The sequence below is a fragment of the Sturnira hondurensis genome, unplaced genomic scaffold (assembly GCF_014824575.4).
Source record: "Sturnira hondurensis isolate 20B ecotype Veracruz unplaced genomic scaffold, ASM1482457v3 Scaffold0020237, whole genome shotgun sequence".
Taxonomy (NCBI): Eukaryota; Metazoa; Chordata; class Mammalia; order Chiroptera; family Phyllostomidae; genus Sturnira; species Sturnira hondurensis.
Window position 1 is genome coordinate 7216930 of NW_028092868.1, and position 25598 is coordinate 7242527.

The 25598-nt window shown below is 40.8% G+C and overlaps 1 protein-coding gene across 4 annotated transcripts in view; it reads right to left on the reverse strand.

Moving 5' to 3' along the window:
• DOCK10 (dedicator of cytokinesis 10) overlaps positions 1-25598 on the reverse strand; it is a 225740-nt gene that overhangs the window by 58796 nt on the left and 141346 nt on the right. For all 4 annotated transcript variants that reach the window (XM_037029382.1, XM_037029381.1, XM_037029380.1 and 1 more), the window contains 12 exons: positions 23063-23246; positions 21695-21780; positions 21316-21399; positions 21041-21196; positions 15401-15616; positions 14808-14930; positions 13566-13648; positions 8428-8550; positions 5739-5818; positions 3782-3969; positions 3235-3300; positions 1254-1346 (listed from right to left, as the gene is read on the reverse strand). In XM_037029382.1, the coding sequence (XP_036885277.1) occupies positions 1254-1346; positions 3235-3300; positions 3782-3969; positions 5739-5818; positions 8428-8550; positions 13566-13648; positions 14808-14930; positions 15401-15616; positions 21041-21196; positions 21316-21399; positions 21695-21780; positions 23063-23246 (1482 nt within the window). The remainder of the gene's footprint in view (positions 1-1253; positions 1347-3234; positions 3301-3781; positions 3970-5738; positions 5819-8427; positions 8551-13565; positions 13649-14807; positions 14931-15400; positions 15617-21040; positions 21197-21315; positions 21400-21694; positions 21781-23062; positions 23247-25598) is intronic.

The window sequence follows — 25598 nt, forward strand, 5'->3', positions numbered from 1 at the left end:
ACCAAACTGCTGTAGGTTAAGAATATATTTAATGAGGAGCATACTCTATGCTCCTGGAAAGAAGTGCTTTGACACTCTCTGCACTGAAACCCTCAACAGCCTTCTGAGTGGGAAGATAGAGAGGTAGGGACCAAGGCAAGAAAGGTCAGCAGGCTTTGAGCCACTGAGATTATGGCCTTGTCAGTAATAGGATCTTTCAGGACAAGGACCCATGTCTTGTGGCCACTATATCACACTCCCAGGACCCCACACAGGTGAGCTGCATTCCATTCAATAAGTAGTTTCCGGAATAGTCATGTCCAGCAGTAACGTGACAAAGAGCCATGGAAATTATCTACCAGCTTATTTATTAGATTCTCTGTACCTCTATCTATCTATCTATCTATCTATCTATCTATCTATCCATCCATCCATCCATCCATCCATCTATCTATTCAATTTCACATTGTTCAGGAAAGAATTTAATACACCTATTATCCAAGCGATGTCCTTGGTAATAATATACCTATTACCAGTAGCACCAATATCACCTGGAAACTTGTTAGAAATGCAAATTCTCAGGTCCCCCCATTCCAGATATACAGAATCCAAAAAAATCTGGGGTGGCTTCCAATAATCTGCGTTTTAACAAGCCTTCCAGGTGATTCCGATACATGATACAGTTTGAGAAGTTGTTATACACCAACATGCTAACCTGCTTTTAAAAAAAAGCCAATATGCAGTTTAAAATACACAATGATTAACAATGCGATAGAATGAAAATTTCTCTTTTTACCCATGTAATACGAGAGTCTTGAGAGTTGGCCGGGGCGGGTGGGGGGTCTTGTCCCAATGCACATTTAGAGCTGAGGGGGCCCAAGGTGACTGAATTCACACAGGTTATAAGCAATAGTGTGGGCTCATGCCCTATCTGTTCCTTTGTTCTTTTTATTACGACATGAAATTGATTGGTAAAAGCTATCTGATACAATTTTTATGACATTGACCAGAGAAATAAAAGAAACGAAATGAGTTCCATTAGAAAAGAACCACCCCCCAAATCACATTTTAAAGACAATTTGGGGCTGAACTAATGGAATTCCCAATATATTTTTGGAGTAATCGTCAGTTCACATAATTTCGAAATCTTGGTTAGGTAAATGTCTGCTAACGCGTGTCTTCAGTCTGACGTGTGGTCTGCAGTGGGTGTTTATCATTGTGCGTTCACCCATCTGTTCAGGAGCTGCTGCGGGCCACGGAGGCCTGGTCCTTACCTCGTCTGAGAAATCCGGATTCTGGGAATGGTGCAGCACTGCTGTGTAGGCGGCCGAGGTGAAGAGGGGCCCTCCGGGTTTTCCATAAATACACTGTTTAAAAAGTTATGAGTCGATTCATTAGGAGTGTCTGAAATTGACCCTAATCACTGCTCTTCAGTAACCGATCCTGGGATGAAAATGAATTTTGTGATAACTTGCCAGGCTGAGTGGACATCTGATTAACCTTGAACTCCTTGGATCTGCTACCCTGTATTGATTACACAGTGGGGTGCTGCTGAAGAAAGATTTGAAAGCTTTCCTTCACTGTGTAGATATCACATCAATACTGAACATCCACATCAGCTCATTAGTTAATTTTTGATTACTACAAGACAAGACCTCCCGAGTTCTATTCTGACTCCCTCAGATGGCCTCTTGAAGGGGCCCGTGGTATCCAGCCCTGGCCTCGAGTTTGAGACAATCAGTTGGGTGACCATGGGTTTTGGTTGGACCCCAGCCCCTGACATTCTGGTCTCCACCCAAGAACGCAGAGCAGGAAGCATAGAGCTGGGTCCAGGCTCTGCCACATGGAGGCCTGGGGTATGTGCCCTGGCACTTCCCAGTCATGCAATTTGCAAGCTCCCTGGGCCGAGGCTCACGGCGTTTCTTCTTGTGTCTGACGTAGCTGCGCAGAGCTGTAGAACAAAGCCATGACACAGGGGACCCACACACCTGCGAATGCTCCTCTCTCCTAGAATTCTCCCCACAACACTGCTCTAAGAGGCCTGGTATGTCTGCCATCTGGTCACTGAGTTTGTTTGCTCGGCAACTCTGTTTCACTTTATTTTTTTTTTTTCTCTCCTGATGCTGATGCTATTGTGGAGCTTGGAACCTGTGGGAGGGCGGAGTGGCTCAAGACTACTTTAAGGAAATCTCTCCGTGGCCTGATTCACTCAGTCACTCGAATTGACTGTTGTTCTGAATAATGCTGTAGACCTTCACAGACAACGCGATTGGTACCCGACAGACGTTTTCAGAGATGATCTCAGATAATTGTGGGGATTAGTTACCAATTCGTCTTGTCCTTTACTATCCCATTTCTCTGGTTGCCTGAAACTGGGGAGATGTGGCCACTGGCCAAATAGAAACGATTTTCCTCTCTGTTTTATAGGTTATTTTATGTTTGAAGCCCATAAAATAAAAACAGTGCACATCAACTATGAACTCTGACGAATGCCACCTCATTGCAGCGTTGTAGGTTAAAACAGCACAGGTCATACAAGCCTCATCGTTTTATTGATCTCTTTAAATTATGTGACCAACAACACGTGGGACCGACTTCCCAAAGCCATTCCCCAGCTCCTCAGGCCGCCTCCCACAAACGTGAGCGTGTCACCGGCCCACTGCATTGGCCACCAGGCCACCCGAAGGCCAGCTGGGATGTGGCCCTTTAAATCAAGCCTGCTGAATTGAGAGGCNACGAATGCCACCTCATTGCAGCGTTGTAGGTTAAAACAGCACAGGTCATACACGCCTCATCGTTTTATTGATCTCTTTAAATTATGTGACCAACAACACGTGGGACCGACTTCCCAAAGCCATTCCCCAGCTCCTCAGGCCGCCTCCCACAAACGTGAGCGTGTCACCGGCCCACTGCATTGGCCACCAGGCCACTCTGCAGCAATCTTTCCGCGCAGGCCACCCGAAGGCCAGCTGGGATGTGGCCCTTTAAATCAATCCTGCTGAATTGAGAGGCTGGCCGATTTTCAAAAATGATAAAGTCTTCCAGAGGGGAATCTTTGCAGTTACTTCACACTAGAATTTTTTTCCCCCCAATCATGAACGGCTAAGTATAGCCACAAGTCTGTAAGTTCTAATAGATCTAGCTACTCATAGCCATTAGCAAATTTAAAACAAATCTGAAGCCCCTCAGTGGCAGAGAGAACCTCAGCACCTGCCTGCCCCTTTAACGCTGCTTCCCCTGGGGTGCTTGGCCTACCTTCATGGGCTTGGCGCCTTCCTCATCGGAATTTTTGAATTCAATGCACACGGTTATATTTCGTGCCTGAAATTACAGCGAGGGAAAACGGGAACTGTGATGGCCTGTAGTATAGTACCCAAAACCAACCTAAGTGCCTAAAATAAGTAGTTTTGAATTAACCCCACCACATGTAGAAGGCCCAATACTTTCTCATGACATCTATAGTGCTCAGAAACAGCAGAAGGATTTGGAGATATTATTTGAAAGGGAAGAAAAAGCCTCATATTAAAAGGGGGCGGGTATGCTATTTTCAGAGGATCTTAAGAAACTAAAAAGAGGTCCACAGCAACATTACTTAGGGCTGATTTAGAAAGGTTATTAATATGCACCCTTGGCACTTTTAAGGGGAAACTCATCACTGCCCTTTATTCAGCATTTTCTTCAAATCATTTTCATTTCCGAAGTGATGAACTGTAGTAATCTGTATTTGAACTTCCAAGAAACCACCTTTACATAGTCTAAAAATAGTGGAGAGAGAGGATACTATTTCAGAAACGTATCATACCTTGTTAAAACATTTCTGGCTGTCGTACTTGAGGTGCTTGGGATAAATGTAAATCTGATTTTTGTAGACTCTGTAAGGACGGCAATACTTGCTTGAGTCGTAAACAAATTCTTCCACCTCCACGGTGGGTTCTGGTTGAGCCGTCGCATCAAAAGGCTTGACAGGGATGAAGGACGATGTTACACAGTCTTTAAAAATCAGAAAATAAAAGTCTGTTATTTCACATGATTTTTTAAAGTAAAATATTTAATGCATTTTAAAATTAATTCACTCCAAATAGAAATTCCATTCTTTTATACCAATTTGCATTAAATTGGGCTAGTGTGAAAAGTTTTTAAGAAGTAGGTAGGATAGACAATCAAACTGTGTATTTATTGCTGAAATTGATGTCTTAAAAACTAGACAATCTTTTCGGTGGAATTATAATTATTTTCTTTTTGTATTAAGCTTGGTATAAAGAGTAAATTTAGCTACGGATCCTCTGAGCCCACACACCAGGTCTTCTGAGATGTGGACCACCCCGCTGACCTTTAGCGCTGCACCGGGAAAGTCATGCAGCTGCAGAGGTCCGTCAGAATGGAACCAGGTTCAATGTCAGTAGACCTGGGTCTACTACTGACAGTGCGAATGGGTTAGGAGCATTTCCCCCTGAAGAGCGATTTCACAACATAGATCTGAACCACCCCCTGCATTATTAGATAAAATATATTTTTCTTTTTAGTTTTTATAATCTTTTAAAATAGAATCTTGCAGGGATGGCTTAAAAGGGGAAAAAAAGACCATGGAGGATGTATAAATCAAAACTTCGCTCACTAAATAATTTGGAGGCTGAAGTTGTGGTCAGACAGGTAGCAAGGCCTTCAACCTTCCTTTATCCCATCTGGAAACTTCATGTGTTCAAAATAACAAAATCATTAACTAAATATGCTTGGGAATCAGATGCCATGTTTTCTGTTCAAAAATCAATGATAATCTTTTTATTATTTGTTTGAATTTCTCTAATGCCCCACCGTCCTTGCAAAGAGAACATTTAGCTTTCCCTTTTGTTAGGTAATAAAAGCCACACTCCACGTATCAGGGAGAGGAAATGGCTGCATTTATCCTCTGCTGTTTTCATGCCAATCAATACAAAAGTGATTTGGAACACAGCTTAAGGCAAAATCCTCGTTTTATTTCATATGAAAATGATTTGTGGGAAAATGATAAGAATGAAAATCTTGACAGTGCTAATGGTGCTTCAGATTTCCTGTGGCAATGGCCCTACTGTGTGCCATTCCTTTTAGGATGCCTGGCTTCATCCTTTGCATCACTGAGAAAGTCACTCAGAGGCATAATCAGAAACAGCAAACGAAAGCCGATCTCACTCCTTAAGAAATAAATTCTGGAAACTCTTATTGACGCATTCTTCAAAGCTCTCTCTGAAATTCAACTTGGTGCTGACATAGATAGGACTTCTGACCCCAGACTGAAGGAGACAGAAGCTTTCTGTGTGACAACAGAGTCTGAAGATACCCTAGCTCTTGTCCTGCGTGGCCACTGGGTGGCTGTGCCTGGTGTTCACACTGCTCAGGCAGAACCAGCTGTGCGTTTTGGGCCCGAGCAACCGGAAAGACTACAGATTCTCTCATTATGGGTTGTTAGTCTATCAGTCTCTCTGAACCTGACTTCCTCCATTTGCAATCCTTCAGAGTTTTGAGGATTAAATAATATCATTTAATACCTTGCTGGGTGCACGGTGCATACCAGAGAAGGATTAGGTTCCCCTGAATATAATTCTTGTCCTACTATACTTATAGTCTTACTAAAGAAATAAGAAGCCTACAATTTCTATAAGGTAATAAATTCCATGCATCTTAAACTTTGAGAAAAAAATGCCCCCCAAACTTTGTAACCCGCCATTTAACCAACTAACTATTCAAAGCTCTACAAGCAAACTATGACATCATCACGGTCGTACTTGGATGCTCCAGAGGAATGTTGTCAACAGCAATCTCCAGGCTTCCGGGGATGGTCTGCAATTTGCTTGTCCTGTCAGCCCTGTGAAAACAGGCCGGCATAGACACACACACACACACACACTGAATTATTCCAGTTGTCAAGGAAGAAAACAGTCAACTGCCATTCTGAGCTTTGAGGACAGTAAACAGCAGGGCCCTAACCAATCTCGTGAAGGACTTTATGTCGCTAGTTTGAGTTTGGAAACTAAAATGCATGTGCTCTTGCCCATAAAAACACAACTCAGGCAGGGGTCAAGTTACAGATATTCCGAAGAATGTCGTACATTTATTTGGACCTGCTCCTGATAGCATTTATGTGCATGGCCGAAGAGGTGTGACAGCGGGTGCCTGATGCTCGGTAACAGAAAGGCCTAGTGTTCGAACTGCTGTCCGTGACTCGCTGTCATAAGCTGTCTGAGGAAGTCTGAGGAGCAGCACTGGTCTCTGCACAAGTGCTAAGGGCAGCAAGTGTGCTTTCTTCCTCCTCATCCACAGCCCAGGAGGTCGAGGAGTCTCTGCCTGTTCTTGGTTCTCCGTCTGCCTCCAGCGCTCCATTCCCGCAGGTCCCTGCCTTGCACTCACTCCGAGTCCTGAATCCTGACTCCGTTGGGGTCCTCGCATTTCCTTCCCCCTCTCTCCCTACAAACACCCTCTCACCCGACTTCCTTCACAATGAAGTGAAAGTGACTGCCAACTGCTTCCAGTGTTCCCTCTTTGGGGAGATGTACTTTGACAGGGAGAATAATTATAGCGGTAGGCCAGAGCCAGCTCTTCCCAGCTTGTGAGAGATGATTGTTAAATTTTCACTTGTTTTGCCTGCCGATTATGACACACAGCCATCATTAAGAATAAAATTACATAAACTTACCATTAAACAAATTATACTAAGCCTCAAGGTAATAAGTACTACTCGAAATTCATCACTTAGTAGTTATTTTACTGCATGATAAGATTATTCATAATCTTGAGATTATTTACATCTGTCTGTATGGTGGGAATGTTGTATCACTGTGTGCACATTGCTTCCCAGCCCTGTATTTACTAGGGCCCTAATGGTAGCTTGAAATCCGCAATGGTAAGAGAATTTACACCATAGAAATCGGCCATCGGTACAAATCAGGTTTCCCTCCTGGAGGGTCAGTGGTAAACATTTATCAGCACAGTACTGAGACTAAGTGCCACAGGTGTGTAGTGTCTATGACAGGATTTACTGTCCCCCCAGAATGGCATTGGGCATTCAAGATGCCCTCTAACTGCCACCGTGAAAAGTGTCTTTGCTGTGCACGGGTAACATGGGACCGTCCCCTTCTCAGCAATGCAATTTCTCATGCTTCAGCACACTTGCAGGAGAGCAAAGAGAAAAAGCACTCTTCATTCCCACGTGGTAGCTGCGGGAAGGCCAATGCAGGGCTTTTGTCCAGGAGTCAAGGTAGAGGGGATCTCCCTGTGCATGGAGTATCTCAACCAAGGAATATTAGTTCAGGGTCTCCTCCAGGATTTTATCTCTCACCTTTATTCTGCTTTCTAAGAACGGTTTTGTTACTTTCCAGAACAACAACAAAATCATTAGGAACACTTCCTTATAGTTAAAGAGAAATACCTCCTCTACTAAAAGCTATAGAGAATATTAATCATGCTTGTTCCATAGTGATATATTATTTTCGTTTTGGATGAACAAAATGAATTGATAAGAGACTGTTGACTCTGAGATGAGGGCGCAGAGAGTGAACATTTGGGAAAGGGGCAGCGGGGACAAGAATCCTTTGCGTGATAGGGTATAACAAGTTAAGATAAGTTGCTTGTCATGAAAGATCTTATTGTCATAAGATAGTGAATGCATGCTGATTCATTTTAAAAGTGTGGCTTTTGTATTTTTCTTTTTAGCACTAACTTCCATCATTTTTTCCAAAAGCATTTGAATGACAGACATATAAATTATCATATGCACAGTACTTAATTGCTCTGTGAAGTTTCAAAGTATAGTTCTAAAATTCCTTAACTCTTCTATTTAGTGGTGCCTACATCTCCTTCATTCGAATCTAAGCTCTGTGACAACTTGACAGTATATTATGGCAGAAATGGCACTGTGGCACTGTCTCAGCCCCAGTGATCATTTTCTATCTGTTGGGACACTTACTCCTAGAACCCAGCCATGAGAAGGCTGTAGTAGCTCTTGAAGTGGGTCCATGGGTGAGACCCCAAGTCTCTGGCCATCAGCTCCAGTGAGCTTTCAGCCAACATCCAGCACCCACTTGGCAGTCGGTAAGCACGCCGCCACCTACAAAATGCATCCTCTGGCTCTAGCAAACCTCATTCAGGTGATCCCCCCATCTAGCTGCACTCACAGTATGGACACAGGAATAAAATAAGTGACGTTGCTATTGTAGGACGCCAAGTTTGGGGGTGATTTGTTACATAGGAAGAGGTAACTGACACAGTTTAATGCTTCCCACTGCTTCCATGTAATTCCGGCCAAATACTCTTGTGGTGTCACGTGGGCATATGTGATGTCATCTGCAAACCATCTGCTTTCTGGAGGAATTTGGACATTTGAGAATAAGGCAACCGAGTATTACTTATGCGTATATAAATCAGCAGTAGCAATGGTGTCAGCTTATGCGAATTTCAAGAGCACCCCCGAAACCCTACCTTCTATAATCTGACATGAGTTTAAGCAGATCTTCGGTTGAAATTTTGCTGCTTTCTTGTCTATACAATGGCGAAAATCTGGAGTCTCTGTCCACATTTCCCTGGTTGTCCTTAAATACTGACCTGAAAGAAAACAATACTTATTTAGGGTTGGTGTTTGGATAGAGCTTACAGAGCTGTGTTTTTAAGGTGATCGAAATGATTAAGTTTCCCATTTATAGTGGAAAAAACTTCTGTTATAAGACATTTATCAACCGAAAATATAAGAAAGTTTCTGAGATGAGGAACTTTATTGACGCACTCTATTTATGCTTAAATTTTTGTTTCCAACTCTGTGTCTGAAGGGACAGCAGCTCATTATTCCGACTGCATTTATTTGTGATGTAATAACAACGTATCAAAGCCTTGAAGTGCTTGGGAAGCTGAAAAGGAATGAATGTGCTGGTCCTTCATCATTACTTCCTGAGCAAGCCAGGGCGACTTCTGTTGCCCGGTCTCATTAGCTTTTACAGATATAGAAAAGAGATGAAATTGTCAATTTGGGCAGAGAGGGCCTGATACTTAAGATATTTTCATGGAGATAAATGCACCAAGTCCTAAATAGAAGGATAGTGACAAATATGAAATGAAGAACCCTTGAGCCAGAATTTTGCATTAAATAATGAGACTGCCATGAATCTAAGCCATTTATTTCCTTCCTTGATCCATTTCATTGCAACTACAAAGATTCAGTTAAAATACGTAAATTGCTTTCATCCAAATAATATGGTAAGGTAAGGCAACGCTTTCTGATAAACTAGTATACACAGCATGGCCAATGCCAGATTTTCTTCCTCATAATTCATCACTCTGTGCTTCCCAAAGAAAAGTAGATGCATGTGTAATTGATTTTTCTGTTAGAGGTATGCTGAATTTTTATTTCTCTGACTGAAAGGCCCTAACTAGACTATTTTATTACTTTTTAAATTCACCACAGGTTTCAGTGCTCAGGCTGAAATGGCCATTTAAATGGCTACCTTATCACAGAGCTTTAACGTCAAATAATATAGAAAATGTGCCAGGAATTTATCAGAATGATATTTTTAGACTCCTTCAATCTTTCTTCTCATTTTTCTCTGTTAAGCACTAAGTAAGGGAAAAAAGGTCCCCTATCAGATAACACTGAGGAAGCAGAATGAAAATATTTAACTTGAAGGTTTTTTTAAATTTAAAAATAACACAGGGCTTTAATTTAAGTGCCTGACATGTTGAAACAAATATGATGAATTTCCCAACACGAGAGGATGTTAACTGAGCCTGAATAGGATTTTTAAAATATTAATCAGCCGCTGCAAATACATTGATAGACATGAGTTGTATAACTCGTTTTTCCTCTTAACACAGCTCTGCCCTGGTTGCATGGGGCATCTTGTAAAGAGTACGAGGAGTACAGCCCCAGAAAGTATGCTCCCGGCACCAGACACCCCGTCCTTGCTCAATAAATGTGATACCGGGCAAGAGAACGCAGGGCTGATTCATTTACACAGATGGTTAGCGGATGCTTGGGACACTGCCTAGTTCCAGTTGCCGCAGCTGAACAATAATCAGTATATGGTGAGGGTCCTGAATCATGACACTTGGGTATGATTGAGGGAAATGTGACCTTTAGCCAAAGGGGTAGAAGCCTCAGTGTCCCTGAGAGCTTGTCAGAAGCAGCATAAAGAGCCATGATGTAAGGAAAGAATTGGGCATATTTGTTTATGGCTATGCAAGACAAAACATAAAAGTGATTCTGGGGAAGTTTAAAAATAACTTTTACAAAGTGACTTTTCTAATCATCAGAGCCACAGAAAGACAGGAGGAAGCACAGTGGGGTGCACTTGACTCTGTCATTGGAGAGATTCAAACAGAGGCTGAAGATCCATTTGGTGGGGATGTTGTTGCACGGTGTACCTTCTTTAAATGTAGAGATAGAAGAATAACATTTTTATTCTAGTCTCATTTACAGAAGATCCAGGTTGGTGCATTGGGCCATCTGGAATGCTGCATGAAACAGAGCCAAGGAAACCAAAAAGAGTCTTGGCATGGATTCAGGCACGTTGGATTCTGGGGGGGAGGTGCACAGAGAGGGTTCCGTTTAACAACATGTTATGTTTGTATGGGTTGATTTTTCTCTGGAATCAACGAGTGGAAAACACCCTATGTAGCCATCTGAATGCATTCTCTTTACCTAGCCCGAGGATAAAGATTTTTTGCTGTAAAATGGCACCATCACTGGTGTCAAAGACAAGAACACGCACGAGACTAATCTCAGACAAAATGTTCATGGCAGTGAGCATCTGTGGGTTGTGGTGGGTGGGATGATTTGTTCTGGGTAAAACATGGTCATATGCTAAACTGTCACTTCTGTGCTTTTCAGTGGCAGTTGGTTTTAAGGGTTAAAGTGTCTTAGGTACACTCAACGCTATATTGTGAAAATAAATGGCAATCTGGACAAGGTAATAGAAAGGAGAGGTAGCCTGAGAATTAACAGTAACAATAGGGTACTGAAATATATCAGAAAGCTGGCTTATGTCAAAATGAGATGAATAATAAATCCTTCTCTGATTCAGTCACATTTATTTGAAACCCTTCCACATAATAAAGGGAACATTAAAATCTTCTTTGATTGTATCTTATACTTATTTGGTGGTTGCATAATGTAAGTGGTCAAACACAAAATCTTTAGCAGTGTACCATTTTTCTCAGTTGTTAGAGATGTTTATGTACATTGAAAGCATAACTGTATATACGCACATCAGTGGTGTCTACTGTTTCCTAACCTACAAACAAACCACTAATTAGGCATTTGTGTAGCATGAGCTTGTGGTTGTGCTGGCTTTCCTGTCCTGGACATAACTGCTTTCCTCATTGGTATTATTGCCAGACTCCTTAGGAACCTCGTCTGTCTTTCATCCAACATATTTCACTGGACAACTTCAAAATAGGATTGTTACTTCCCCTTGCTGCTCTATGATGGGTAATTCTTCTACCTATTGCTCTCACAGTATTTTCCACTGCCCCGAATTTACTAGAAAGGGGGACTTGTTGAGGTGAATATGATCTTCACAAGAGACTTCACAATAATCATATGGGAATAATGACTTCTAATAGTGGCTATTGTTTACTGGGCACACATAACTGCTCATTAATCCCTGCAATAGTAAATTAGGTGTTATCATTCCTCTGCTGTACATCTAAGGAACTTGAGGTAAAGACAGACCATAAGTACTCGCTTAAGTTCACTTGCCTAGTAAACAGAGTTCAGCTTTCACACCCAGCTCTGGTTCTAAAATGCCTGCTTCTAAACCCTTAGAACAACTCTGGATCCTTAAAGAGAAAATACGGCCACCACCATAATTTTGCTATATTGGAACATTTCACTTTTGCTAAGTGATATCTTGCTTTTATTTTTCCCAGTAGGTTTTTCTTGTGGAAATTGCTGAGAATACTTATCAATAAAAGTTTGAGCAGCCTGGCTGGCATAGCTCAGTGGATTGAGCGCAGGCCTGCGAACCAGACAATCGCAGTTGGACTCCCAGTCAGGGCACATGCCTGGGTTGCAGGCCGGTTCCTTGCAGGCTAACTACCAGCAGGGGATGCACAAAAGGCAACCATACATTGATGTTTCTCTCCCTCTCTCCTTTCCCTCCAAAGATAAATAAATAAATAAATCTTTTAAAAAAAAAGTTTGAGCAGCCAATGATAAGTTATTCTTTTTTTGAAGCTTATGAGAAATAAAAACCATTAACTTTATCATAGAGGGTTGAGTAAATTTCACTAACACCTTTTTCATGCAGAATACCCTGGCATAATTGTCCCTGTAGGGAGAGAGAGGAGAGGGAGATAAAGTGATGTCTATGATCTACTTATGTGGTGTGCTTTTGCACCTGAGATTGTACTTGCTGCCCGTGAGATAGGTATTGTCAGCTTCATTCTGCAGATGGGGACCCTGAGAATTGGAAAGGAACCTTGCCCAAAGTTACAATCTTAAATTACAACCTCCACTTAGTGGCCTGATCTAGACCCTCTCTATCAGAGTACTGGGTCTGGTCTCCTTCTTGCTTGCTTCAAGGCTGCCTTGGAGCACTAGTTCTTGGAGACTAGCCGGTCTCCATTGTGCACTGTTGCCCGGACTTCCACACTTCTCTTCCCTGAACTCACCTGTCCTAACTTTAAGTAGCATCCTCAAAACTGCAACAAATATCGGTGAGTTGACTCTGGTTGTGCTCATCACTGGGCATTCTGAGACCCAAATATGGCACAAGTAACAGGTTCTCTCCTCCTGAATTTTAAAGTCACTTCCATTGGGACAATGTGGTCAACATTCAGATGAATACTTGACAGGCTGTCTCCTTTTTGTCACACTTTTAGTTCACTTGGTTTGTGTACTGCGGACCATTTTTTCCCTATGTCTATGCCAACCTCTTCCTCCTTTAAAAATTCTTATACTAATAAAGATGCAAAGAGATTCAAGGGCAATAATAATGGATGTTGGAGCAGACCCCAAAGAACAACTTCTGTTCTTTATGCAGAGGTTATATTTCCAGGAAGATGAGTTTGCCATCAGTGTCCACGGAACCCAGCATTTCTGATTGGTACTGATAGACCTGGGTGCTAATCAGCACGCAAATCAAAGAGAGTTGAAATGATCAATAATTTCATCTAGACATCCATATGTAGACCTGTGCTCTATGCATAGGTGAAAATACACAGATGCCTAAGAAATCATAGCATGTTCATCTGAATTTCATGCACACCAAACTCTCAGGGATGGTACAGTGTCAACTCTCTGATAAACCAAATATATATAATAAACACTTCATTACTTTGATTTGATCCTACCAAGAACCCAAGGGATAGCTGGTCACACTGACACTGTATGCACACCATAGTCCCAGTCTCCTCTAAGTTGTCTTGCTCAATTTTCTTGTAAAACATATTTCTGGGGAGCTCAAGAGGCTTATAAAGATGAATACTTTACCATTATTCTGGATGTTGGCATATTAAAAATAACAGGTAACACAGAGGTTACTTGTTATTTCAGTAACAGGTAACAGAAGTTTTCAATGCAGACTCTAAGTGCGTTTCTGTTCTGCTGGTTGCAGTTGTCAACATACCTCACGGCCCAAGCAAATGGCATGCGGTATTTCCCCAACTTGCTGCAGAACTGCCTGTTGGATTTGAGTATCTTTTGTGCAGACTGTGGAAAAAATAATATATTGTTTAGAACATCACTTTACAAACTGCCCGTGTAAAATACTAACAAACACTTGTCTACGTTTTCTCACATTGAAACTCAGTGCAGTGCCACCTCAGGAGCCCACAAATGCACCCCTTAACGAGCCAAATGATAGTCTTCATTTTCAAACTGCTGTATTATGTTTTTCTTTCCTTTTCACTTGGAAATTTCAAATACAGAAAAAAACTTTGCCTTGGAATACCAACTTTTCCCCTTTATTCTGACTTCAAAAACCTTAAAATATTAAGTGGGAAATGTTATCAAATTCACAGCCACAGTTGGTCCAATGTTTTATTTATTATGGCAGCATTCTGCAAAATTATTCTGTTAAGGGTCACACAGTAAATACATGGGGCCATATGGTCTTGATGTCTCAACTTCTCAACTCTGCTGCTGGAGCAGGAAAGCAGCCAGAGACAATCCATAAAAGAGTAAGTGTCACTGTGTTTCAATAAAACTTTATTTACAAAAACAGATGGCAGGCTGGATTTGCCCACAATCACAGTTTGCCAAACTTTAAATCTCACAGATCTGCCAGGCTCTGCCATAAATGATTACATATGTTCAAATTCAATTCTTAACACATTATTTTCTCAATATATTCCCTTTGTACAGAAAATTTGGACTTTTATATTTGTTTCTCTTAAACAGTAACATTCAATTATTAAAGAAAAAAATGTCCAGTAGTCCCACCATTCAAAGAATTTTCAGTATTTTTCTTTTTTCACTTAAATGCTATTATAATTTGATATGCAATTACCTAACTTCCTTTTTCATTTATTTTCCCATCAGCATTACTGATGTCTTAGTAAACTGTATTAGTTTGTTTTCAATCAGATTAATCCTAACTTTTCATCATTATTAACACTTTGATCCTTGCGGTTAAAGCTTTATCCATATTTACATTTATATCTCCTAATAGACAATCAAAAGCCCAAAACTGCTGCATCACAGAGCATTAACAAAAAATATATACTTCTAAATTTTGCCAATGAATACTGATTTCACTAATAAGCAAAAATTTTGAGACTTACATTTATCAAACTTGATAATTCATCAGGCAATGTGATTTTATTTCTTGAAATCAATTGAAATTCTGTGTGAAAATATTGTACATTACCTTGTTGGAGTCTGGGTTCTTAATGTAAGGTTCAGCACCACTTGCAATATTTCCCATTAATACTTTCTCGATTTTGGCCACCAAAACCATTTCAGAATGTGGATTGCTTACAGAGAATATAGCCTATGTACAAAGATAAATTAGAATTAATAAGTTAATAGGCATCCAGAAAACCACACTGAAGACTTTCAACCTTCTAGTGTTTTTTTTTTTTTTTTAAGAATTGCTTTAATAAGTTGATGAACAAAATAGAACCACAGGCATGGAAATATCGAGCAGACTGACACTGACCAGAGTGGGGGAGGGGGATGATGGGGGGAAGAAAGGGGAGGGACTAGACAAAGAACATGAATGAATGATCCGCGGGTATGGACAACAGTATGGGCACTGACCGCGGGAGCGGGAGGTGGGATGGGGGAGAAGGGCAAATGGGGAAAATTGGGACAGTTGTAATAGAATAAACAATAAAAATGATAAAAAAAGAAGAGCTTTAAGGAGATTTTTATTTGGAATATTGCTCGTCTTATGTACAGTATAGGTAAGAACAATGGGATAGCGTTTTCTGTCCCACCACGAGTAAACAAAAGTGCCACCTGCTTCGGAAATTTCAACCATTCCTCTGGAAAGCCCTTGACGTGAGGTTCTTCTGGGTGTCGCGCAGCGAGCGTGTCCACGTTCCCGTTTTCCACGGGAGCCCCTGGCAGCATCTGCCTCACAGCCGCGTGGTTTAGGTCCACGTGAAAGTCGGCAGAAATCTTCCTGTTGTCTCGGAGGTCGTAAAGTGCCACGCTCACAAAGAAAGGCTCAATCTGCGGGGAAAAGGGAGGACCCGTGGTTTTGACAAAAACCAACCAAACACACAGATAAACTAGAAACTGCTAAATTTTAAAAAATGCTGCCAGATGATCATAAACAGTAAAACAAGAAAGATTCGGGAAAGAATGGCTTTTCAACGAGAAAAACGTCAAACACAACAGCTTAAATAAAACAGGGATGGAAATAAACAAATCTATGTATATGTACTTATATATTAGATACATGTATAATAATATGTTATATGTAGTTAACTACAGGCTTCTAAGGCTGGAATATCCCTACAAAAATATCTTTACTTCTGTTTATGCTACTTAATTTTAATCTGGTGCCTGTCATCCTCCAACATTCTGTGGTCAAGCAGGTTATACACAAAAACCAAATTATGACAGAGTTTGTCACTGTACAGAATCACTCAAACTGTGGGTTTGCTGAATGTTTAACAGAGACGTTGTGGTCTTTCAAAGGTAGTAATATGGCTTATGACAGGGCTTTAGCTTAATTCCTTACTGTTTTACTGCTAGAAGCTAAATGGAATGACACTGCTAAAATAAAATTCAGTAGTTTATTTTTTACAATAAGATAATTAAAAAGTAAAAGTTTTCTATTTTACCAATATAATTTATTTCATAAAAACTACTGGTTTGTGGGAGTGGTAGACTGCTGAGTTGAAAAACTCAAAAATTACTCAAAAATAATTCAGGTAGGAACTCAAGGGACATTGAAGGTCAAAGGAAAAAACCTTATTATTTTTTTATAAATTGCTGCATTTTGATTTTCATTTCTGCTTAGTGACTAGAAACAAATGACCTACATTGATAATAACATCAGAAATTAAATCTCATGCAGTGATTCAGTTATTTCTTCCAACCCATCTTTTCAACTGAAAGGTCAAATCTGACTCCTGGAATCACTAGCTTTTCAATAAGGATTTGTTTAATAAAGCCCCTTGAAAACCTAACAAATTGAGTCGTAGGCTTCTTATGTTTAGAATTTTGTATTTTCTTTAAAAAATTCAAGAACATGACATTTCAAATGTCACTCAGCTGTGAAGCGGCTTTGTTAGTTCAGGTTTTTGGAATCGATTCTTACTGTCAAAGACATATTTTGTACTATAAAACCATCAACCTGAATTTCCAATAGTGGACTAAAAAATTATATGCTATTAAGTAATTTTCTCCTCATAAAAAGTTCTGTTAGGGTGTTTTTTATCAAGAAACTCATTCATTAAATACAGTAGTTGGCCCTTTAGCAACTTAAAGAAATACTTCGATTAATTTGAAAACATGCTCATTGACTTGAAAACAGTGAGTTTAAAAGAAGCTACATGGATGAGTGCCACTGAGAAATATGCAAGGATGTAAACAATAACACCACTACATAACAAACTGCTGTTTAGTTAAGGGGATGCTGTCTTAATTGTTTTTATATCATTGCTTATAAGCATAATGAAATTATATTTTAAAAAGTAGTTTCTTTATTTTTTTACCATTTTTATCAACTGGAAAATAAGTTAAACCTATAGAGACACACAGAGCACTTCAACTTTCCCCTCTGGCGGACAGGTGCGAGAGAGGCAGTCAAGGCAGAACTTCGGACCTGCTGCCTGTTCTTGTGCTTGGGGGATCGGCCGAGTACAAGCACTTAGCTTTGGAATGTGCGTTTTTGTACAAAGAAAGGAATCTACATGGGAAGAGTCCTGTCCTCCTGGCACTGGCAGGTAAAACACATTATCTTTGCATTTCAGTTTCTAAACTCACCTTTTTTTTTTTAAATTTTAATTTATTTATATATCTTTAGAGGGGAAAGAGAGAGGGAGAGAAACATCAATGTATGGTTGCCTTTCATGCATTCCCTGCTGGGAGTTGGCCTGCAGCGAACCTGCCTGCAACCCAGGCATGTGCCCTGACTGGGAATTGAACCGTGATCCACTGGTTCGCAGGCCCGTGCTCAATCCACTGAGCTACACCAGCCAGGGCTAAACTCACCTTTTTGGTTGCACTGGAAGGATATGGCTGGTGAGGAGGTAAAGCATGTATTGAATATTTTAAATGACATTTAAATGAGATGATTAAGTGACATTGCCATGTGGGCTAAATTATTCTGATATTTCCAAATAGTTGCTTCAACAAACAAGTTTCTGGGATGGTTGTGTGAATCCCGAATGAGAAAGTATGTTCTGATTGCACCCCATAACACTTCTGTTCCCCCACTACAGTGACTGGCATTCCTTCTGTTCCTGCTGCAGGCCCTGGGCTCCTGTCTGGCTTCTCGGCACTCAGCCGCTCAGCACCACTCCACAGAGCGCACGCTTTCTCTTTCCTGGTTTATCTCTACTTAAATGGTCATTCCTTCTTAGTCTCTGGTCACGTCTCTACTTAGTCACAGTCTAAATGTTTGCCTCTTGGCCCCTTCTCTATGGAGAGATGCCTGGATAATTCCCTCCAGGTCACTGCCTTGGCCAGACTCCCAAGTTTATTTCTCTGTTTATGGCCAGTCCCTTGAGATCCAAGCTTGTATTTAAATTTGCTCAATGGACATCTCGATCTGGCTATTGAATAGGCCTATCAGGCTTCAGGTGTCCGCAGTGGAAGTTTTGACCTACAGCCCCTAAATCTCTGACTACAGTCTTGTCCTCTTCATAAATGGCACCATTACCCAGAGAACTGCTCAAAGAAAAAACCTAGGACTCATCTTTGATGCTTTCCGTCCCCTTCTCTGTATATCCAATGTATCAGAAAAGCCTGTCAGGCCAGTTCACAATGCATTGGTCAAATCCATCCACTTCTCTCCTTCCTTGACATGCCTAGTCCAAGCCAGGCAGTGACCTACAGAAGTAGCCTACGAACTCCTCTCCCTGACCAACTCTTGTCCCCTCCAATCCATTCTTCTGGTGGATGTTTTAAAAACACAAATTAGACTGCATCGCTTTAAACTTTTAATAGCCTCCACTCATACCTAGGAGAAATCCAGGCTCCAGCACAGCTTACAAAACCTGACCTAATTTTACATTTTTACTGTTCCTCTCAACTCATCTTATTCTGTCCTTCCCCTTACTATCTTTTTCCCGGTCCTAGATCTCACCAAGACTTACCAGTGTCAGCGCATTTGCCCTTGCTTTTTCTTCCGCCTAGAATGTTCTCCCCTGACCCGATTTTATCTTTCTCAATCTTCAGGTCTCTGTTCAAAGGTCACCTCTAGGGAGGCCACCCACGACCACCCTATCCAAAGTAACCCATTCTCCAGTTCCTCTGTGTCATCTCTCTCTCTAGTGATTTATTTTAAAGACCTTTACCCAGTGTACAATTATCTTGTTAATTTAAGTTACTCTGTTTTTTCTTTTTTAAAATCTAACCTCTAGAGGCCAGGGGGCTTGCCCATTTTGTTCCTTTCCGTTTCCACAGTATGGACAACAAACCTGGCTCCCAGGAACACACTGAGCACATGTTTGCTGGAGGACGAGTAAACCCGGCTTCAGCTACTTTCTCTCTTATGTGCCCAGTGCAGAGTAACTGTTGTAAAATATGAGGACGCTTCCTATGGGGGGAAAATCCTTACCAGGGACGTATTTCAATTTTAGCTTCCTTATCAACAAGAATTTCACATCGAAAATGTCAATAACTTGTACACATGGCATTTACAGATTTCAAAACAATTTCCATATTAAATAAGTTACTATTAAATGAATGCTTCCTATGCACCAAACACTGTCTGAGCACTTTCCATATATTATCTCATTTATTTTATTTTATTTTTTTAAAGATTTTATTTATTTATCCTAAAGGGAAAGGGAAGGAGAGAGAGAGAAATATCAATGTATGGTTGCCTCTCATGCATCCCCTGCCGGGAACCGGCCTGCAACCCAGGCATGTGCCCTGACTGGGAATCAAACTGCGATCGTGTGGTTCGCAGGCCCGCGCTCAATCCACTGAGCTACACCAGCCAGGGCTATATTATCTCATGTAATCTTCACCATGACAATTTGAAATAGTTACTGTTACTATTATCCCCATCTACAGAGGAGCAGATTGTGGGTAAGTCACTTGTCCAGAGCGGCAGAACTCATGAGAGGAAGTGTCAGGCATTCTGATCCAGGAGAGGCGTGTACTCGATTCTCCTTATCGGGCCTGAAGCCTACAGCATGTACCATTTTCCTGGTTCTACACCAGAGGGAAGGAGGCTCTGGGAATCAGCAAGGTCTTAAAAGACCCAAGGGTGACAGGGGTTAAGTCTTCTGAAAGAGTTCATCCTTTCTGCCAGCCACTCACCATCACAACTAATGAGTCTCCATCTAAAAAGAGGCAGTGAGGTTGTGTGAAATTGTGTGTGAACGACTTGCAGAGAAAACATAAGGCCGTGCCTGCCTTCTGCAAGCAATGTGGCCTGCCTCGTGGATCTGGAGACAAGTTTTCAACTTGGAAGTGGAAGATGATGATGGAGAGATGATTTTTCAGAAATTAGAACAGAATGTATTTAAAAATAATGAAAGGGAACATGCTGATATAGTGACTTTTTAATTGATGGTAGGATTATGAGTGCTTTTTATTTTCTTCTTTATAGAAAGAAACATTTAATAATGTTTATGCCAAAAAGTGCACCCTTCCCACACATACCTTTACAATTAGCAGAGAATTGTCCCTTAGAATACTGAGAACTCTCAAGGGGGCCTACTTAGTAGAGAAAGGAATTGTGTATTGATTTAATGAGCAGTGCAGTGTTTTCCAAATACCAGTGAACACCTCTCTCTCCTGCCATTCACATGTGCCATCTCTCTTATTCTTTATTTACATCTGATATTATTTTACTTAGTTCACTACTTAGCCTTATCTTAAATAGTAATGACTGTGACATCACAGGACTGATTTGTTTGTTTTAATTCTTTTCTTTTTTTAATTGCTGAAAGAGAGAGAGAAAGAGAGAGAGAGAGAGATGTGCCCTGACCAGGAATCAAACCCATAATCGTTTGGGCTATTGGATGAAGCTCCAACCAAATAAGCCACTCTGTCCAGGGCTTAATTATACCCTATACATATTAAAATTAACATATAAATATTAAAATAAAAATGTCGATTTAAAAGCCACCTCTAGTACTACCAAGAAGATACAAACAGCATCTTCAGAAACTCGGAACCATTCTGCTGATTTAATGGAAAGAATAATAGGATGGCTAGAACGTAGCCCCTTTGGTGGCTCTTCTTTAAGTTAACAGAAAATTTTTATGACAGTACACTGACAATTCCATTTCAGAACTTGCTTTTTTCCACATTTGTAATGTGGAAAAAAGCTGTTAGTCATGTTCTCTGGTTCATTAGATGGTTTTAACTCCTCCGTGCTCGGGAATCGCCAGGAACAGGAAAGATTTTGACCAGGGTGGTGGTGTGTTGCCCATTGATGTAGGAAGTCACAGGACGGAAACTTACATTCGTTATTGGGTCATTTTCATTCTCCGTAACACATCCCTGGAGATTGAAGTGCAGAGCTTTACAAATGATCATGATTCTCTTGGCAGCTTTTTCTTCAAAGGGTTTGATTACAGACTCGTGTTCGAAAAGACCCTTTTTCTGAAGTTTCAAGGTCTAGAAAAATTTTGACAGTTTTACTCAAAAAACATCCATCACAAATAAAGAAAGTCTAAATTACAAACCACAATTGTATGGACCGTGTTCATGCCGGCTGAGAAAGAATTCCAGCTTACGTCTATATCTGGATCCATCGAGAACAGATTTAGCCTCTCCAAGTTTCGAGTTGCTTTGACCGTGTCTTCGGTTTCTGTGAGGTACTACAGAGAACACTGTGTTAGCTCTGGGTGTGTAAATACCCAGATACTTACAGCCAAGCCCCATTCACAGGGCAAGAAGTAGCCTCTTACTATTATCACAGTTTTAACATTATCTGTTAACACTTGGCAAATTATAAAAAAACATGCTTTTAATTTTTGAGTTGTGTTTCTTCGTCTAAATCCTCAAAAAGCATTTTTTCTAAAAATGTACTAATTAATAAGCAATCTTTTCCAAGAGATTATTAATTAGTAAGCAATGCAAATTTATTTGTATAAATTGTGTCAGCTTTCTTACTTTTGCGAAGTCTGGATGTAGGCTGTTCTCTGAAGAATCTGTTTCTTCTGGTGTGCATTCACCTGTGATGGAATTATCCAGCGAATCTTGAAAAGATACACGAAGACAGGTTATTAAATAATTCTCATGAATTGCACATTTCTCTAGCCTGTCACATATCAACACTGGATTAGACCTGAGCGTGATGAATGATGGGCATTGGTGAGCAGATGCCTTCATTGTACCCTGCTTCCAGGAGTTCATATTGCTAGAAGGGATTGGCTGGGAAATCAGACCTCCTGCTGCTCTCTTTGGGATTCTTCCCACACACCATCCTGTGCCCACAGGAACTCTGAACCCTGGCAATTCTACATTTATGTGTGGGGCTGTCTTGACTTCATCAATGCCCACTAAAGTTTTCTTGTATATATTTTTGATAATTCTGACTCTGAGGCCATCAAGTTAAAATTCAAGGTCTAGCTTCCATTACTTGAATTCTCTAAGACTCTGTAAATATTAATACCCTACTTGATTATTAGTAAGTAAATCATGAATGTCAAATACCTACTGTGCTACACAGGAGTGGTGTTACAACCAACAATGTTTTTTTTCCTGATCGCCACCTGATTTTTTCACTTTAAAGCATGTGTTACTTAGACTGCTAGCACTGAAAGACACTTTGGGCCTAATGTACCACGATGCTGTGCAAGGTGCTTAAAATCGTTTTCCTTTGGGAGGACGGACTGACTCTGAGCTTGTCTTTCACATAGTTGTAAACTTGTTTTTCTACCCTTCTTTTCACCCTGTCTTTCATCTCTCTTGCTCCCTTTTCTTTGCCTAAAGTGAATTAGAACCATTTGAGGGAATTAGGATGGACTGAGAAAAAAAATTTTCTTGTAAAATGTTTAATACTATATAAAATTTATGGAGCTTTCACATATTCATAAGCTGATCTCAATATGGTCAAAAAACATACATGATGTTCCTTTCAATTAAAAGGAAGTAATGCATGTCTGCCTTACAGAATATAATGTTAATTAATTAAATTTAATAAAAGGCTGTAAAACACAAAATATCCCCTCTATAGTTTCATCCCATCAGACCTGGGTACATTTTTGATACTGCTGACAAATGATTCCCAAAATCACTTCCTGGGTGTCAATCTCAATTTAATGTCAGGCAACTCAAAACTGTACCTACGTGTGGTGGCACCACTCAGTAAAAGGAAAGATTTAGGGTGATTTCCTGGAGCAATTAGCTCGGGGATTTAATACCCACTGAGATGACTGAGCTACACCTGGCAGGCAATACAACCTCCAGGAACTTACAGGAACCACACACACATGTCACACTTGGTAAAGGAAGGGAGATGGGTACAGGTGCCCTCACCCAGCCCCAGATCAGTGAGCTCTGTGCTCCGCCGGCCCGGGAGGGGTCCCTCGGGGCTGATCTGCAGAATGCGGTTGAGGGTGTGGATCCATTCGTCCATGTCAGACTCTGTTTCAGCAGCCAGCACGAAGTAGGTCAGGTCATTCATTTTCAACTCAAAGGCATATTTTCTTAGTCTGTTATTCTTTGGTACAAAAAGAAAGAAAAAAAAAGCCCGCCAAATAAGTAAGTCTTATAGAGTAAGAGACATATTTTGTGGGGTCCTGGTAGTTCTAAAGCTTTTCCATATAAGTAGGTAACATAAGAAAATCTTCCAAAACAGGACACAAATTTAGATGGTTGTGACTCATTTTGTAATCCTTATATAGGTGTTCAACTCTTACACTGTTGCAAAAGTCTTTAGAGCTCCCACACGGTAATAAAGCAAACCCTACATAATTAAGATGATTTTGTATAAGTAAAGTACAAATAGGAGAACCAGAAGATGAGAATGTTAACTATTGTGTGAGATGGTGGTTAAATACCAAAGAATAAAAAAAAATTTTGAGAGTAAAGTTGTTATTCTTGGTGGTAAGAATAAGTAATTTTTAATATCTTCTTGACCATGCCTTCAGAGACTGTCCCAAAACGACAAGTTCCTTTCAACTTCCACAGCAGCACGATTACAACCACAAATACAACACTAACTAGACACTTGCCATCTGTACACCAGGACTGTGCTGAGCATTGTACAGTCATCATCTTATTTAAATCTCCCAACAACCTTATGAGACAAATCATACTATTCCATTTCACATATGATGACATTGAAACTTGGGGAGATAAATGTGCTAGGGATTACTTGGGTAGCAAGGGACAGAGAAGGAAAACATCCTCTTTAGATTTTAATACCCACTGAGATGACCCAGGTACAAAGAGATGCTCAGCGAATGCCATTCTCTTTTCTTGCTACATCCGTGGCACAATCATGTACCAGAATGGGGTACCCTGGTTTGGGAGATAATGAATTATCTAAGTGCTGAGAATAGACAGTGGGGCCTCAAGTAAAAGTAAAATTTGGAAATTAAAGGAGAAAGAAGAGTGAGCTAAAAAGCTACTTGTGATTCTCACTGTAACACATCATAGCTCAAATGCCATTTTCTAGACTCTTCCAAGCACAAGCTCTTTGCGCCTGTCTATACTTCTGTAATATTATCAAGTATTATTATTTCCTTGCCTTGTAATGAATCGCTCACAGGTTGGCTCTTTTATTAGTTCATAAGCCTGATAATAGCAGAAGTGGCCTGGCTACCTCCAGTGCTCTGTGCAGTGATAACACCCACTCATAAAGAGGTGCCGATTGGGTTTGTATTTTGTGCCAGGCAAAAATAGGTACAGTCTGTCCTGGCAGAAGAGGGCAGACAGGTGTTGACCAACTAATCACACAAACGTGAAATTGGAAGATAAATGTACTTAAATTTTGTGTGAAAATATTGAAGAAGAGGTGTACAATCAAGATATTAAGAATTCTTTTTGAGAACAGGATTGTTATTGTAGTATGAGAATACAGCTGTTGAACCCAAGAGAGCACAGAACAGGATGTCTTTGACTAGTAAAAGGCCAGAACCGCAATTTGAAAAATCACTTTGGCTGCGATGTCAACAGAGTGCGGTGTCACTCCCAAAAAGCAGTGGCCCCACACTCTCCTGTGTGCAAAGCAAGCACCAAGGCAGCTTCTCTAAGAATGCACATTCTCAGAAGCCACGCCCTCCTCAGGGGGAGTGGGCAGATTCCCTCCACGCACCCTCACACAGGCTTCCTGGGCATCAGCCAGAGGGGCTGTGGCCTCACAGATGCGGAGGCCTCAGGACCTCAGCGAGCTGGCTGATAGCAAGTACAAGAAAGAGAAACCGGTTTCTTTCCCTCCCCTCCACCAAAAAAACAGGAAGAAAAAAAAAAACCATAGGAAGAGAAAGAGACAGGAAGGAAAGAACAAGAAATGCCCAGAGTGTAGGGCCTGACTTTGATCTTGTTAACTACTGGAGAATAATAGTACGTGCAAGCCAATCTCAGTGCTGCCTTGAAAACAAAGGAATCACAGTCTCCTTCACTCATTTCATTCTGTAACTCATGGGCACTGGGGGAGGCACAGCCATGAAAATGCTGAAACTGGGTCTAAGTTAAAAGCACACTGAGCTGCAACCTGCTTTTCCATGCAAAGTGACCAATGCAATTTTAGGGGAAAAAAAGAAATACAAAAATCTTGTTTTTCTAGGTTGCATTCTTTTTTTTTTTTAAATTAATACATTTTTATGTCACTTTATTTTTTAAAATATTTTTTATTTATTTATCTTTAGAGGGGAAGGGAAGGAGACGAGAGAAATATCAATGTGTGGTTGCCTTTGTGCGTCCCCTGCTGGGAGTTGGCTTGCAGGGAACCAGCCTGCAACTCAGGCATGTGCCCTGACTGGGAATCGAACCGTGATCGTGTGGTTCATAGGCTCGAGCTCAATCCACTGAGCTACGCCAGCCAGGGCTCTAGGTTGCATTCTGTAGG